Here is a 16,567-nt window from a genome sequence, read left to right on the forward strand (position 1 = left end):
TCGTGTCAGGAGGGTTTCCTTCGATTAAGTCATCTCCCATGAAAACGTGACCGGTGTGAGATGAGCTGGGTCGGAGTCCTTCGCCTGATTGCATTCGCAGCAGGGTTTATGTTCATTTCTCTCAACATGAGCTCCATATGCCATGGAAACGGCTTCAACACCACAAAAGAGCATGCATTTACAACCTTGGTACGGGGAAGCACGACGATTCTGTTGGCGTGGCAGGGTGGGGACTGCTGTTAAATATCAGGGCGAGCGTGGGAGAACGGGTGGCAGGATTGCACTCACTACCCTCCGACGGTGGCCTGAAAGAATCGTCGCGGCGTTTTAATGGCGCCAGTCTGCACAGCCAAGAGAGAAAGTTTGGTTTATAGCTGAAAGTTAAGGCCAACTGGGTTGTCTAAGGCTTGCCTTTGACGACAGATTGACCCACGTCTGGGGGGGAAGCATAGAGTTTACTACTGGTGAGGTGTTACTGATTTAGGTGTTACCGAATGAGGTTAGATTTTTGCGATGCACAAAGTATGGGAAGGTGGGTGCAGCCTTTCTCCTTCTTTCTGCTATTATTTTGCTATTTTCAAGTCATGGATTCCTTGTGCCCGATAAACAGAAGAGCTGCCTCGCTGGTTTTTTTGCTGCGAATCCAATGCTTTAAGAGGCACCCAACTATTTATACGACAGGGATGAAAAAGGGAGATTTTGCTAAATGGTTTGGCTTTTTATGTGCATGCAGCCGATATCAGACAGCAACAAGTTTCGCTTAATCTATGTTAAACCTTGATGTTGTGGCGAACTATATCATTACGAATGCAGTGTCACTAAGATACCACTGGACTTCGTTGGAAATGTTTAAGCAAGGAAGACGATTTTGGAATAGTTGGTGGACTTTTTGTGTACACACAAACAATACATACAACAACGCTTGTTTAAATGTCTAGACGTGGCTGTTGTGGCTACTGTCGCATCTTGGCACTTGCTGAGAGGCCCACAATTCTTTGATTTATTAAGCTCACTGCTTCCGGCTGATATTGTGAAATATAAATACACAAAATACCTTGATGGACAGTTTTTTTTCACGCAAGCAGGATATCCGCAATGTTCACGGAATGTCCACAATTTCGTCATGAAACTCTTGTGAACGCTACATAGAGATGTCGATGTCAACATAGATTGAATTGAATATGTTGTGTACAATAACAGGCGTTCATCAGGTTTATCTAAAGGGATCTGGTAACATGAGCCACCCAGAAACATCTGTCACCTGGTGACATGAGGCAAACTAAATTTAGACTACATTCTAGACTCGCCGCAAGGCCCTTACCCTTCTCCAGCGATTCCTCATCTATAAAACCACGTACGTTACATAGGGGGCGAAGTGGCATTTGCTTTGAATACCGCGAATCACAAGACAACCAAATACCTTCCGCCGGTGCTGCACGGCGGCTCGTAAAGCTACTTCCATCGATCAGACACCTGGAAGACGAAAGGTGACGCGTCGGAGCCATGCCGACGCCCTGCGAGGTAACCGAAACAAACCAGGTGTGCTCTCCGCGTCAGACGCTATTACACGACCGCTACAGCGCAAAATACGTGTTGCGCAACGATTTGCAAAATGTTTGCTGGGCGCACACCTCCCTCGCCGCACCCAGCCCCCCTCCCCCCACCCACCCCGAGCAAACAGGGTGCACTTGTCCGCTCTGGCCGCCACGTCGGTCGGATTCTCGAGGAAGGGTGCGGAAGCGGACGGTTTGTGAAAGCAAATACCGGAATCGGCGACCTGCGTGGAAACCGGAAAATCTAGGAAGTTGTCCCTAGTTGTTCAAGGAGAATCGATGTCATAGTAAGTTCATGTCGAGCGGTTCTTTTCTGAGATAAAATTTGTACAAGGGTTCTCAACAAGTTTTGACAAGTGCTTGCAAAACAAAGTTTTTAGTGCATGGTAATTCATTTGAGCAGAATGCTAACAGGCAAATTTATTCGATGGGAGGGAAACACGCAACTTATGCATATTGCACGCTGCAACACCGACGGAAAAAAAAAACACATTGCGACGCATGATAGAGATTTAACGCCAGTCATTGATTTCCTTGTATGGCGAGGGAGATATAACGATGGAATCAACACACTGGGAGATAGACGATGACAAACACAGACTTCCGGCACAGACAACCGATACCAGATCGGCAGGCCGCGACGGTCTCAACCGGCTGCGTACATTCCACAATACAGTCCGTACCTAGCGTCAAAAATGACGGTGGCGCGCGTCTCAAACTGGTGGTGGCGCAAGGCCTCAAACTAGTGGGGGCGCACGTCTCAAACTGGGTGGTGGCGCACGTCTCAAACTGGTGGTGGCGCACGTTTCAAACTGGCGGGGCGCACGTCTCAGACTGGCGGGGCGCACGTCTCAAACTGGTGGTGGCGCACGTCTGGAGGGCGTCGTGGTCGATCCCACTGGGCCACACTGAGATAAAGTGTCGCTGAGGCAGGACAGGCAATTTGCGACAGCTGGCTGAGAGGCAGCTGTTTAATTAGCCGCAGTCTAATGATACCTGTTGAGATGTCTGCGTTTTGGAAGAGCATAGCTTACGATGTCTGTCTCTGGAATATGTTGTCGCGGAAGAAAGTGATAAAGAATGAGAGCAATCGTCAACTTGACTGTAAATTGGCTTGAAGCCTGACGCAGCGCTAAGCAAGTTGAGCAAAGTGAATTATGCTCATCTGTGTATCTTGTTCAGCGCTCATCAGTTACTCCGGCAGGTTTGCTGTAACGTCGCTCCAGTGCCGGCCAACGGTTACACAGTTAGCAAATTACCTATCAAGTTACAGAGTTTGCCATTGGTAACTTGAAACTGCGTGATTGGGTGCGCCTTTGAATCGCTTTACACGACTTTTCAAACTGCCATGAACTGCACGCTGCGACGACGAATGATGCGATGATTCTGCTTTCTGTATAACACCATAAGAAGTACGCAGTGTATGATATCAGTAGGCAGATAATGATTATCAAACGACACCACGTAAGATAAAAACATAAATAGAAAGCGGGCAACAGAGGTCACTTGATGGCCTGAAAAAGTTCAGAATGGTGTGCCAGCTATTTTTGAAAGCATTGTGGCTTAATGCAATGCCTGTGGTTAAAAACAAATCAAGCTAAATTTAGCGCACATTATCCGGGAAACACGACGCGTCCAAAGAGATAAAAAGACTCCGCACTGCCGCTGCGTGCAGACACTTCCATGAGCGTGCTCAAGTGATCTTCCCTGTTGAGCTTCGAGTGGCGGTATGCTTACAGCTCGCGACAATTAATTATACGTTCCTTTGACTCGAACATTTTGTCACCAATAACTGACTAAGTAGGACAATATCAAAAATATATACAACATGCAAAGCTTCCTTTTTGCTCTTTACGTGGATGCTTCACATTAGATGTTTTACATATAGCTTTGGCCTGGCGGGCCATATAGCATGACGCCATGTCCTTGTCAAATAATTTTGTTTCATCTCTCAAGATTAAGCCCGGCATGCGGCAACAAAATAACAGTACCTGCTTTAAAGCCACGCGATTTTTGGTTTAACGTAAACGAATGCTAGCTTTCGATCTAGTTAACAAAAGGGGAGGGAGGGAGGGAGGAGGGAGCGAGAGAGAGAGAGAGAGAGAGAGAGAGAGAGAGAGAGGAGAGAGAGAGAGAGAGAGAGAGGAGAGAGAGAGAGAGAGAGAGAGAGAGAGAGAGAGAGAGAGAGAGAGAGAGAGAGAGAAGAGAGAGAGAGAGAGAGAGAGAGAGAGAGAGAGAGAGAGAGAGAGAGAGAGAGAGAGAGAGAGAGAGAGAGAGAGGAGAGAGAGAGAGAGAGAGAGAGAGAGAGAGAGAGAGAGAGAGAGAGAGAGAGAGAGAGAGAGAGAGAGAGAGAGAGAAGAGAGAGAGAGAGAGAGAGAGAGAGAGGAGAGAGAGAGAGAGAGAGAGAGAGAGAGAGAGAGAGAGAGAGAGAGAGAGAGAGAGAGAGAGAGAGAGAGAGGAGAGAGAGAGAGAGAGGAGAGAGAGAGAGAGAGAGGAGAGGAGAGAGAGGGAGAGCGAGGAGAGAGAGAGAGAGAGGAGAGAGAGAGAGAGAGGAGAGAGAGAGAGGGAGGAGAGAGAGAGAGAGGAGAGATGGGAATGTACGAAGCAAAAAAGGAATGGCCGTGCCAGGTCAATATAAATAGAGGATGAGGCTCCTAGGACTGGGCGAATCAGCAAAATTACACAAGCCTTGCCCCGGAACGAGACCGCTTTTAGACTAGCGCTGTCGACAGAGGCTACAGAGACAGCGGAAATAAATGGAAACGATGCAAGATGTAAGTCGTGATCGCGTCATGCCTTGTCGCATCCATCAAGCAGTATGTAACCGTCAGCGCAAATAATATTGCTCATTGTTTGGTACTGTTGATTCCTACGCGAGACGTGTTTTTTTTTGTAAGCTCAGTTTGACAAAAGCTACTTGGAAGAGTATTGCAATCACCGGTACGCGTCTTTAAAGATGTATGCGCTTAGTTGCATTCCCACTACCTTTTCGCATTCCCGTTCGAAGAGGAAATGAATTGAATATAATGTAGTGGATCAGGCAAGCAACTTCTTTTCGTGACGTCGGTTTGTGCAATGCTATCAAACTTACCGAGCATATTTTGTAGTTGCTCGGTAGTGTCGGAGACGCACATCTTCGGAAAATCGGGCTCAAACAAGCGACGCAGGATACTGTGCCGCGTGAAAACTGTAATGCGGGTTAGCCTAGCCCTGCAGGTGGGAAACTCAACGCGGGCGACGTGTCGGCTGCTATCGCTGGCTTCATCTGCATGTCCCACCTCCAGGTACGCCGCGGTAATAGGGACAGGAGGCAGCAGATAAGAGTTTGTTCCCCCCCCCCCCTTTAAAAAAGCCGAGACCCTTTTTCCAACTAAGGGGCATTGCAGAGAACCCAAATTCAGATCAAGGAGACCCCATAACTAAGCTAGACAGTAATACATGGGGCTAGGGAGCCCCTTGTCTACGTCAAGATGCCAGTTTTTTTGGTTATGAGGTCACCTTGATGAATAAGAAAGCCAATTTTTTAGAACGGGAGGCTCAGTGCTGTGTTAAGGAGTCTGGTTTTGGCTCGGGAGGTCCCCATTACAAACTACGCGCCACTGTTTTGGTTCAGGAGGCACCACCTATATCCAGGAGACCACATTTCTGGAACAGGAGGCCCCTTTTGTGCATCAGCTGGCCACGGTTACGGATTAAGAAGCCCTGTTTCGAGATAGCAAAGCTCCTTGGCTAGATGCATCGTGTTTTGGATGAGGTGGCCTGTCCGTGCAGCGGGAGGCTCTTTTCTGGAAATGGGGGCTCTGTTTTAGGTTAAGGAGATCACTTACTGAATACCAAAAACGCCCATTCCAGATTTTGTATTGCCTGTTGATATGTATGCGCTGGGATATGATGCATGCAACAGCTTGGTAAGACATGCTTTCCCTCCGTGCTCTCTCCCCCCCCCCCCCCCGTTCAATATAACGCTTCACGGGGGGCCCCTTGTGAAGTGGCTCCATTTTGTGCGGGAGGCCCCCTGGGAAATATTACCCCCCCAAAAAAAAACTCCAAACCATGGCATGCCAGGTCGCCAACGATCGTGTTAACTGGCTACAAATTTGTGTAATACAGATATAGGCAGCGTGTATCTAAAACGACTTTTCTGAGTTTTGCTTCGCTGTTAGATATAGTTTAAACGTTACCATCTACCTTTAAAGCAGCGCGAGCTTTCACTTCATTCGCTTGAAATCCTTGTGTCAAATGAATGCTTTTTAATATGAAGCTGATAACGGCACGTAGCTTTTTCGGGAATGAGTTGGATTCGGAGAATTCTGATAAAATGAACTGCTGGAGAACAACATCCAGCAGGTGAAACTACACATAACGAAGCGGAGGCACGGTACGATGAAAGCAAGACGCAGAAAATTAAAGCGATGCCGGGAAAAGATGGCACCAATAGCATGGACAGCATATAAAGCTCCCACAATCAGCTATATTTATGGTGGTTTTAACTGTACCATCTGCCCCAATTTTGCTGCCTTTATCTTTGTGCGCTTGAATTGATCAGTTGGCCTTGGCGCATTTGATCAACGAGCTTTTGTTAGCGCATCTTAATCCCTGTCTCACCCAAAAACGCATTGCCTACATCTTACACTATGTATTTACCCTACAGTTACTTTCTCCGCATGGATCCTACAGCTCCTTCCTCCACATGTATCTTATAGTTCCTTTCTCCGCATGTATCCCACAATTCCTTCCCCCACGTGTATCCCACAGTTCCTTGCCCCACATGCATCCTACAGTTCCTTTCTCCACACGTATTCTACGTATCCATGTCGCAGCGACGGGTGAATCACCAGCCGCTGACAGTCTGGGAAGCAGCGACTAGTCAATACGAATCAATTCAGTGAATGCCGCGTTAGAAGTCATTGTGTTGAATAATTGTGCGACTGCTACTCGCTATACCATCGTGTATTTAGCCATCCGCGGGCGTCCACCACCAGCTCGGATATCCCCACCAGCGCGCCAGTAATTCCGCCCGACCGAATGGTGGCCGGCACATTACGCACAGGCTTCCTTCTGCGTCAATGGACCGTCCGCCCGGCGGACCCTGTGTCCTTGGTCCGCCGGCGGTAACGCTCGAGCGGCACATGGCATAAACACCGCCCGGCCATTCACTGGCTTCACGCGGCGGGGGCATTCAGCCGCGCGGCACAGCCGCGGGCCGGCCAAGCACCAGCGCCTATCCGCGGCCGGCGCGCCAAAAACATGACGTCACGTGGCGCCAATCGAAGGGCGCGCGCGCCAACTGGCGGCGACGGGCATTCAGCGGCTAGATAACCGTGCATGTCGGCTCAATGGCGCGAGAACGATCGCATGCGCCGTTCCAGCCGGGTCGGTGCCGAGGCCGTTTCAGTGGAGCGGATACCGACATACACATGCAACTGGTATGGTTGTGCTGTATGCCACCGGGGGTGGTGTCTGTGGCGGCGTCATGCGTCGCGTGAGGTGGTGCTGCACGCGGCTGAGGAAGCCAGTGCAACTGAGGCCGAACATCGACTTAGCTCATTTCAACGGCGCAAAATTTCCACCGAAGCCGTCCCGGCCCGGCTGATCGGGCCGCCACGCTTTTTAGAAGCTTATATTGTTGCGACCGCTGATGGCTGCTACATGCACTTTTCGGTGGCACAGCTCACGGTTAAACGATTAGAGGCGGTTCTTTTTAACACGGTGACACGGTTAAACATGGGCCTTTTTCACACGGTGACACGGTTAAACACGCGTCTGTTTAACACAGTGACGCGGTTAAACGCGGCTCTTAAAGTGTCGTGATCCATACGAATCTGAGGGTTCGTACGCAACCCGTTACATCAAAATTGATTTCCCTGCAGCATTGAGCTTAAACGAAGCGTTTCCTTCTCATTTCGATGAACATGGAAACACGGTGGGTGTGAATTCTAAATTGGGCCCACGCCCTAACGGTCGGGCACCGCATATACATGACACAAACGTAACTGGAAGAATAAATCGAGGTGCCTATAGCTATCTATCTATCTATCTATCTATCTATCTATCTATCTATCTATAAATATATATATATATATATATATATATATATGCATATAGATCGTGTCCATTGTGTCTCATATCCACATAAGTCATTTGCGGTTTTTGGCAATAAATCTTTTTTCACGCGGCGGTGCTCATAGCTGAAATGGCACGCGCGATCGGCCTGGCATGTCTGGAGAGTGCTGAGGTCTCCGCACGCTTTATGGCCGGTGCGTTCACATCCACGATGCATCCGTTTGACGTCGCTGTCCCCTCTGGTCGTCATGAATCCTTCAGAACATCCTGAGCCGGGGGATCTCCGGTGGGTGATCGCGTGCGCATGACGGACTGCACCATCGACCGACGCCCTGGCGACTTTGCCGTCCGTTCTCTCTTCCGACAAACGGTGCTGGTCTCGTGGCATTGCGACCCCGGACTGCCTAGACCAGAGCTTGGTTTCAGCCTATGCTTCTCACGTGTTTGGCACCCTGTAAATGTCTTGTAATGTAAATGTCATGTAAATATCTTGTAGTGTAAGTGTAATGTAAGTATCTTGTAATGTAAATGTAATGTAAATATCTTGTAAATGTAAAGGTCTTCATGGTGGCCAGGTTGACGCGTTAAAATTAGAATAATTTGAATAATTTTTGCAACGTTGAGCAAACTCTTCGCCTTATCAAGAGGGCTGGATTCAAATGCCTTGCAGATGCGCTATTTTTAAAGGCCAGCGCTGCGTAGTGGGATAGCCGTGGCGGTCGGGAAACGGATACAACAAACATTGGTTAGTTAATCCACACTCCCGTCCTACATCCTCGCCCGTAACAAATGCGTCGCATATACGCATACATTAGAAACATTCATTGGTCCTTGTGTGGCTATTCGCCAGCGTTCGAAGAAATGGCTACTTGAGCACACATTGATGGTCACCAAACATGCTTTGTGCCCTGGGCAGGGTCCCGATGTTTTCCACGAAGCATCGATCACTGAATGTGTGCCTCATGTAATATTAGAGCATGGTGTCGTTATAGTGTTTTAATGACAAGCAAGCTGTTGCATTATTTGTGATATTGCAATCACTGTTTGCCTGCATAATATGTGCCAATGCATGCATGGTGTTCTTGTGGTGTGTACATACATGCCTAAGACATGTGTTGCCTTGGTTTGCCTACCGCACAGTCGTGCAAGTTACGCGTTTGCGAGGCATTTCAGCATGGAGTGTGTATCTCACTTTAACATGTTGGTCCCTTTCCACATTTTGTTTGAAACTTATTTCTGCGCGTGTGTACTGCAGCTCATGCATAACTTGCAGGTACAGTGCGCATGCATGCGCCACGATGTTCAGAAAATGCTGTGACCGACGGGCGCAGCTACCCACGCTGGTACTCGATATTTACATGCGTGACGCCTTTCTGTCTTGCCGTGACCTCAGAATATTGGTTGGTTCTAGCACAAATTGATGACAGCACTGCCCTGACGCGTAGTATTTAGATCAACGGGCCGGTTGAAACTGTGCCCAAGTCATAACATCGGACTGCTCAAAAATGTTTAACGGTGGTTTGAGATATTTCTCCGCACGCCAGCCGCGGAGATGTTTTTCTGGTTGATTTTCTGAGTGACGTGAGTGGGGATTGGAATTCGGCTGCCAAGGCTCGCTAAGCAAATTTGCACGTCTTTGGTCAATATTGAAGGAAAACCACCAGACGCCATTGGTATAAACGCGTGCCCTATTTTGACTGCTGACGCAGTGTGGGAATGGTCAGATGCAGCAAATCCCCGGAGCCGCCTCCAGCGAAAACAGCGCGAGATAAGCACGTTTAACGCCCAGTTATAGTGCGGAAATATGTCATGTGTTGAGTTAAAGCCATGGTTAAGAGAAGCCCGTTCCAAGAATATCTATCAGAGCTGTCATGCAAATATATAGCAGTTTAAAACATTCTTGGTGGTGGCTAGCTACAGCGAGCACACTGGTTGCAGGTGCCTCAGATATTGTGACGGTCCGAGTTCAGTGCAGTGTCCATTGCGGCAAGTTTACTGTCATTCATGCCATTTACACCTGTCAGCGACGCCAAGCTATTTACGAAAAACCGAATCTCATCCATGAGCTACGCCACCGTCTCACAAAATCAGCTAGCACCTCGGCTACACCGGCATCTTCAGAAAACCATTGCAGTATCCAACATGACACACTGTTCTCTAAGATGCCCTCAGCCGCGCTGTACTCAGAGGCGCAGAAGCATTCGAGTCCTCAGCGCGGCACCGCCCCTTCAAGCACTCGGTCACCCGGCCGAATGGGAGCGCCGCCTGGCCCAGCCACGATCATAGGCCGCTCACGGCTCGGCAAGCCCCACTTAATATCTGTCCGAAGGTCGTGCCAGCGATGAACCTTTCCGCGACGGTTAAAGCAGCACAGCGAGCTTATCGGGCTTGCCCGGCGGCGGGTCGACCCGACCCGGGGCGTGCTCTGCGAGGCTGTCGACGCTGCCAGCCGAGCACGAACAGCGGCCGTCACATGCCCGGGCGGTCAGGTCACCGTGCATTGCTGGCCTCGCGTGACCGACCCCGGCAGCCCGCGAACGTCCGGGTGCCCGTGGTCGCGTCGGGCGTCGCTTCGACCCCGCGCTGGAACTGCGCTGGTCCGCCCGGTCGGGCGAGCGGGCCGCCTCGTCACAAAGGCCCAGCTACTGGCGAATGTATGAGCGCGGTCGGTTATCGCCGTTATCGCGCGCCACATTGTTGGCATGCGCCCCGGCCGCCCCCCCCCCCCCCCCTCCCTGCCGAGCTCTTCCCCTATTGACTTCCATGGCAGGTGACGGGAGGGGCATTGTTGTACAGGGTTTCCGACGACGCCATCCGTCGTCGCGGAGGCAATCCCGCCAGTCGTGGCGAGCTGGTTTGTGGACCACACGTGCGCGTAGCGTCCGCCCCACACATGATTTGTGACCACTGGTCGATCGGTCTATCGTTGCAGTATGGATTCATGCGTTGCCCAATTTGAGCGAAGGGCCGCTTTATGAGGCTCAAACTGCGTAACTTTCTTGCCTCATACGCTGAACTTCAACGGAAATCCGGCCTGGAGTGGCGCTGTTACTTGGTATTTGTGACGTTGAGTGAAGGTAGTTAGGCCCTCAAAAACAGTCAAATCCCACCAAGCGGCTTGGACAGTGCTTGGGGTTTCCCAGGCTTGCCCTGCTCATTCTCCTGCCACCCGGCATCACTTGCCGAGCCTAAGATTTTTCCGAGACTTCTCGATCGTCAGATTTGGGATTTACTTGGGGAGTTTTAGTGCGTAATTACCACAGGCGGCTCTGGAAATGCTTCGGACAACCCGCTTGGGGAGACACTGGAAAGCGGCTCGGAGTCGACTCGGAGTCCCAACCAGTATATCGCCTTCGAAGCTGATCTCAAGCATTCCCCAAACGCCAAGTTGGTGATGGGGGATCGCAACAAAGCTGCCATGATTCACGCGCTTTAATGTCCAAAACTTCCCGGTTGAAGACGCACCAGCTTCACGCTCTCAGACGTATTGCGCATTTCATTGAAAAATAGACTTATCTGGTGCAAACTCCTGGAAACGAGCACAAGCACAAAACATGCAAAGTTGCGCGGCTTACGTTGCGTTGTAAAACCACAATAAGTCATCACTTGATATAACTAGTAGTTGCAGCTGATTAAAAAGGAAGCATCCGCCCGCCCTTTTCCTGCACACCGAACACCGTCACACTTTCTGTGCGTAACAGACCGTTACCTTGCAGTAGCCAATGCAGTCAGGAATGCTGTTGCGATGACGAAGCTGACTATGGGCAGAATCAAACGAGTCCTGCCCGCAGCCACCCAACTGGTCTCTCAGTTCACGCCTTCGCTATGTGTCCTTCTTGCGTTCGTGTGCTGTGTGTTAAGCTACTGAAAATGTTTATGTTCCGTATGTGATGTCCTTTATTGCCTTAAGATCTTTGAAGCTACGTGAGCTGTGCAGGACAGCTATGAAGCGAACATGATAGAACTTTGCTTAAGCCGTGTGAGCCGCTGTAAAAATACGCTGACTCTTTGTGCTCTCCTCACGGCAGTGTGTAGACAGCACGAAAGGCACGGGAAGTTTCCAGGGCTATTGAATTCCACGAACAACGTCCGCTTTTTGTAATAATACCTTTAATTGACATAAACCAAGCTAATGCGGCCCGCGGCGGAGAAACATGACACCAAGTGATACAAATTGAGCGCAAGCCGGCTATTACCACTGACCGAGTCGATATTTCATGACAAACTGCCATTGCAGTTGGCTGAAATCGATGACGGATGCGTACATCCATCGTCATTAATCTGCCGGCTTCGTGTCCGTCTGGCTCTCAGTATGGTTGCATAATCCAATACTCGCGCCATGGAAAGCGCCCGGGAGGCGATTTTCGTGCACGTGCCGCTGGCTTGGTGAGAGAGATCTCTGCGTGGTACGGCGGATGCTTTCGCTTTTGTCCGTGCTCGCAAGATGCAAAGCACGCTGCGGTCACGGGGAGAGAGACACACACAATTGAAGAGGATAGGAAAGAGAATACGCAGCTGGTGGGGAATCGGACTCCGGTGTACAGGTCGCAACTGAAGTTCTCGGCACAGGCCTTGGAAAGGCAGAGGCAATATTTAACCAAAGTGCACCCAGATTCTCTCATAATGGGCTGCAGATGATGGTGTCTCTAGTCTGCCTGCATCTCGCGTGAGGGATTTTATGCCTACTGATTTTGTTCACGCTGACAGCCACAGTAGATTTTTTGCTCACTCGCGCAAGATTCTGGAGTGATGAGTTGCAAATGGGTCAGGTGCCCGCCAGGTTCTCACAAACGAATGCGGGCAATATTTCCACGCACCCGACAACAAAAACGCTCCTGGGTCGACGGCCTGGCAGCGATATTGCTGCGGCCGATGGTGAGGGCTGCGGAATTTGACCTCTGCAGCCCCCTCCCTGTCAGCTGTGCCTCGGGCTCACCTCACAAACACGGACGGACGTGACCTCTGCAGCCCCCTCCCTGTCAGCTGTGCCTCGGGCTCACCTCACAAACACGGACGGACGTGACCTCTGCAGCCCCCTCCCTGTCAGCTGTGCCTCGGGCTCACCTCACAAACACGGACGGACGTGACCTCTGCAGCCCCCTCCCTGTCAGCTGTGCCTCGGGCTCACCTCACAAACACGGACGGACGTGACCTCTGCAGCACTCGAACGCTGGTCATTTAGCCGCGCTCGACGTCCGCGGACAAGCTCGGCTGTAAGCAGTGGTAGCGCGAAGAAGCGAAGAGCGTCGAAACTCAAAAGTCACGGTTTTGTGGAAATCGCAAACGTATCTATGCTTTTAGACATTGCATTTAGGGAACGCGTCGCAATCTTTGCCTTCCGTCATGCAATCCTGCCTGCCTGCCTGTCATTGGCCTGCCGGTAAGCGCGAACCGCAGTGACATTGCATTTTCTTTTTAGAAGCAATCGTTTCAGTCCCCATACCACTCTCCGCTGAAGTGCATTCGACCCTTCGCTGAGGGCGGTCTGACGCAGCCACCCAGGGCAGTCAACCACCACCGGCCGCTGGGTGGACCGGCGGCTTACCCGCCGCCCCCCGGGTGATTGCCGCCCCCGTGACCGCGCTGACCGCGCCACTGACGTCTCCCGCGCCACTTAGGCCGCCCACTTCCGGACGGGCATCGGTGCCATGCTGCGAGGGTGGGCAAAGGTCGCCGCTTTCGCGTCGAGTGGGGACGCTTATGTAAATTTCGCTGATCGTTTGGGACGGATTCTCGGAAGCGGATACAAACGCGTTCGTGTTCAGATTAAAGGGTCGTACTTAAATGCTAATGTATTCATGGGTTAATTGCCTGGCTGGTTAAAGCAATTACTTTTCATGAGGTCTCCATAGGAGTGGTCAGGAACTGGGCAGATTTCTTAGATCTCGAAAACACGGTGTTGATTTGTAAGCAGACATGCTTATGTAACTTTACACGAATCGTGTAGTTAGCACGTAGCCGACGTATTCATTGATTTGCTGTATGAACGGTTCCATGCAAAAATCGACAACCTGAATAAACTGTGACTGCACTGACGAAGCATCATCGACCTGCTCAATCCTTACAGTGCTTGACCAGCCTGTGCTAAACAGGGAAGGTAACCTGCCACGAACGGTGGCCATGACTCGACGGCTGTGTTTTTCGGCTGCGTCCCAGCTACCCCATCCCGCCACAGCACGTCGTGCCGACCGATTGACCAGCTGCCGCCGGCTACCGTGAGCCGCGCCAGGGCCTGCCCGGACCCCGCGACCCCGCACGGAACGGACAAACTCCGGATCACGCGAGCCCTGACGCCGCTGTGACTGCGAGCGTCCGCAGGTCGGGACGGCTGACGGCGGGGACCACCGTCGCAGCCGCCGCGCCGCTGGGCCGACCGCCGCCAGGTCGACGACCAACCCCGCAAGCAGCGTATGACATCACGGCAGAACGAACGTTAGCTTGATTAGACCCTAAATAAATTAGCCTGATTTCGGTCTGCTGCCGTGCTGTCTGCTGAATTTAGGCGCAGCGCGGCATGCAGAGCGGTATGTTATCAATGAGCGATTGGCCGGGACGCCAGCGCCCGCTCCCGCGACCGACGAGATAGAGTGCGGCGACACACTCAGCAGCATGAGCTGCGTAGTGCAACAAATTATGTACCAGAGTGTAAGGCCCCCGTGTCCAAAGACCGTAAATGGCTTTGTAGCAGGGTAAGTACCAAGTTCAGAAAAACACAGCGTAGTAGGCATCTGTGAACAGATATCGTGACTTAATGAGAATCTTTGGAATCGATCCGTCCAACATGGTGAATAAAGTAACAGGTGAAGGAACCGCGACACCAGCGCTATCATATAAGGCCTTTAGCGGAGCTTACGCTTTCAGACGTATTTTGAATCCAATTTCGTGTAAGTCGAGCGCTTGTAGCAAGGCCTGGCACTTGCACAGATTGGTGCTCCAAATGAAATGGACCCGCAGTATGTGCTTCCCGCATATTATGATGCATTATGAGAGAGGGTTTTCAAATCACGCTAAGCCCCGTTCCCATTATTTGGGCCGGCACCACGACATGTCTTACACTTGGACTGGCTAGAAATGTCACGAGGACCTAATTTCCTCGCCAGAAATCACCCTGAGTGCACTGCGGACTCCCGTAAACCAACCCGGAGGCGGCGGTCCGGTTCCGCGTGTATTGCCGTTTTTTAGACATACCTTCAACAGCGGCCAGCAGGAGAACGCTGAGGAGGCACAGCCTCATGGTGCCGACGCCTCAGTCGCCTACAACGCGGGCGCCTGCTGTCCACCGCGGGCGCCTGCTGTCCAGGCGCAGCGCGGGCGTTTCAGTCGTCACAGCGCGGGCGCCTGCTGTCCAGACACAGCGCCGTCCCGCCAGCCCCAGCAGCGTGCCGGCAGGGACGTCCTCTCATGCCAGTGCACGCGCCTGGTGCTCGGGATCCTTGGGATCCTCGAGATCCGGCGGATCCGCCTGCCTCTCCGCGCCGCCGACAGCGGGAGACGCAACGGGCAAGAGAAGGCCTCCTCGCGAGGAGTCTCGGTGACGTCACCGAGGCGGCTGCGCTACCACTTCCACGACGCCAGCATCGCGGTCTGGCGCGTCCGTCTCGCCACCCGACGTCGCGACTGTCACGCGGAGATCCCACGTGCGGGACGCGATGTCGCTGGAGCGCGGGCGTTTGTCAGCACCGCACGCCGGCGGCGTCGGCGGCGTCACTCGTCACGCGCTCACCACTGCCGCGTTCTCGGCGCGCGAGGCGTCACGGCGCTCTGCCCTCGTCCGCGCTCGCAGCCGCCCGCCGACCGACGGGCGCCGGCGGCGGCGGCGGCGGCGCAGGCGGACGCAGCGTCGGCGTCGGCGGCCGGGCGCGTCGGCGGCGACGCAGGCAGCGACGGCGGTGTGACGGACCGCTGAGGACGGTGGCGACGCCGCGGGAAGAGCGGCCACGAGCCGCGGCGGGGCGAACGGTGGTGGGGCCGATGGCGAGCTGTCCAGGCTGGCCCGGTTTCACATGCGGTGCGTTTTGTTGGGAGAAGAATGCGCTGCGCGACAGTGGCTGCAGTCCAAAGTCCGAAGTCGTAAGTCGAGTCTTATTTTGACGGCTGGAAGCCGTTCCAAAGAAGCTACGCTAGGTGATGAAATGGAAAGACAGACACAATGGTAAATATATACCCACGCTCACCCACACAGTTACTGACCCAAATCACCAGTTAGATGTAATTTGATAAAAAAATAAATTCTATAAATTATGAAATGTATACATCATTAAGAGTAAATGGATGAACTTTAAGCTCTAAATAAGCTGACGTGTTTTCTGCTGAAGACTAATAGACTGGTGGATGAGCAAAGATCAGTGGAAGATTACATGGAGGCTCGAATTTTGGGAGCTCGCGACCATCAGGTAGGAAGAGAGGGAGGACAAAAGGAAAACAATGAGTTAGCACAACTCCCCTACACCTGTCACTGTCGGCCCTGGGCTGGTTGTCCAGCGGCCCAGCGCCGTATGGTCCTCGTCTGGTGTGTTAATAGTGATGAGCCAGTTGGGAACCAGGTCACCTCCTCCCGGTTACAAACTGGTCAGCTGGTAGAGCAGTGGACTCGCAACCGAGGACATTGGTTCGAATCCCAGCAATTTCGAGGGCATTCAGGCTGAAACGCGTACGTGGGCGAAAATCAAACATCATCCAGTCCTTCCCGGGACTCCATTACATGTGACGACCGGAGAGTTAGCAGGTCGAAACTTTGTGTGCATATCAACACACCAGGCAAGGACGATAGTCCAAGCGCTTGTTCTGCTTGTGATGCTGATACTTCGCCTCAGTCCTTCGTAACATGTAGATGTAGGGGAGTTGTGTCGTCCTTTTTCTCCCTCTTTCTTCTTTCCTTTCTAACCTCCTGATGACGACGAACTCAAAAATTCGTCCCCCAACTAGACTTCTTCTGATCTTTGCTCATCCAC

General features: G+C 51.9%; 1 protein-coding gene across 1 annotated transcript in view; it reads left to right on the top strand.

Moving 5' to 3' along the window:
* Window positions 1–16,567, top strand: part of LOC119095242 (uncharacterized) — a 232,963-nt gene that overhangs the window by 121,164 nt on the left and 95,232 nt on the right. Inside the window, exons 3-4 of the mRNA XM_037218109.1 lie at window positions 13,235–13,275; window positions 14,799–15,253. Coding sequence (XP_037074004.1) covers window positions 13,235–13,275; window positions 14,799–15,253 — 496 coding nt within the window. The remainder of the gene's footprint in view (window positions 1–13,234; window positions 13,276–14,798; window positions 15,254–16,567) is intronic.

This window comes from Pollicipes pollicipes, unplaced genomic scaffold (assembly GCF_011947565.3).
Source record: "Pollicipes pollicipes isolate AB1234 unplaced genomic scaffold, Ppol_2.1 Scaffold_4219;HRSCAF=4965_pilon_pilon_pilon, whole genome shotgun sequence".
In the NCBI taxonomy this organism is placed as follows: domain Eukaryota; kingdom Metazoa; phylum Arthropoda; class Thecostraca; order Pollicipedomorpha; family Pollicipedidae; genus Pollicipes; species Pollicipes pollicipes.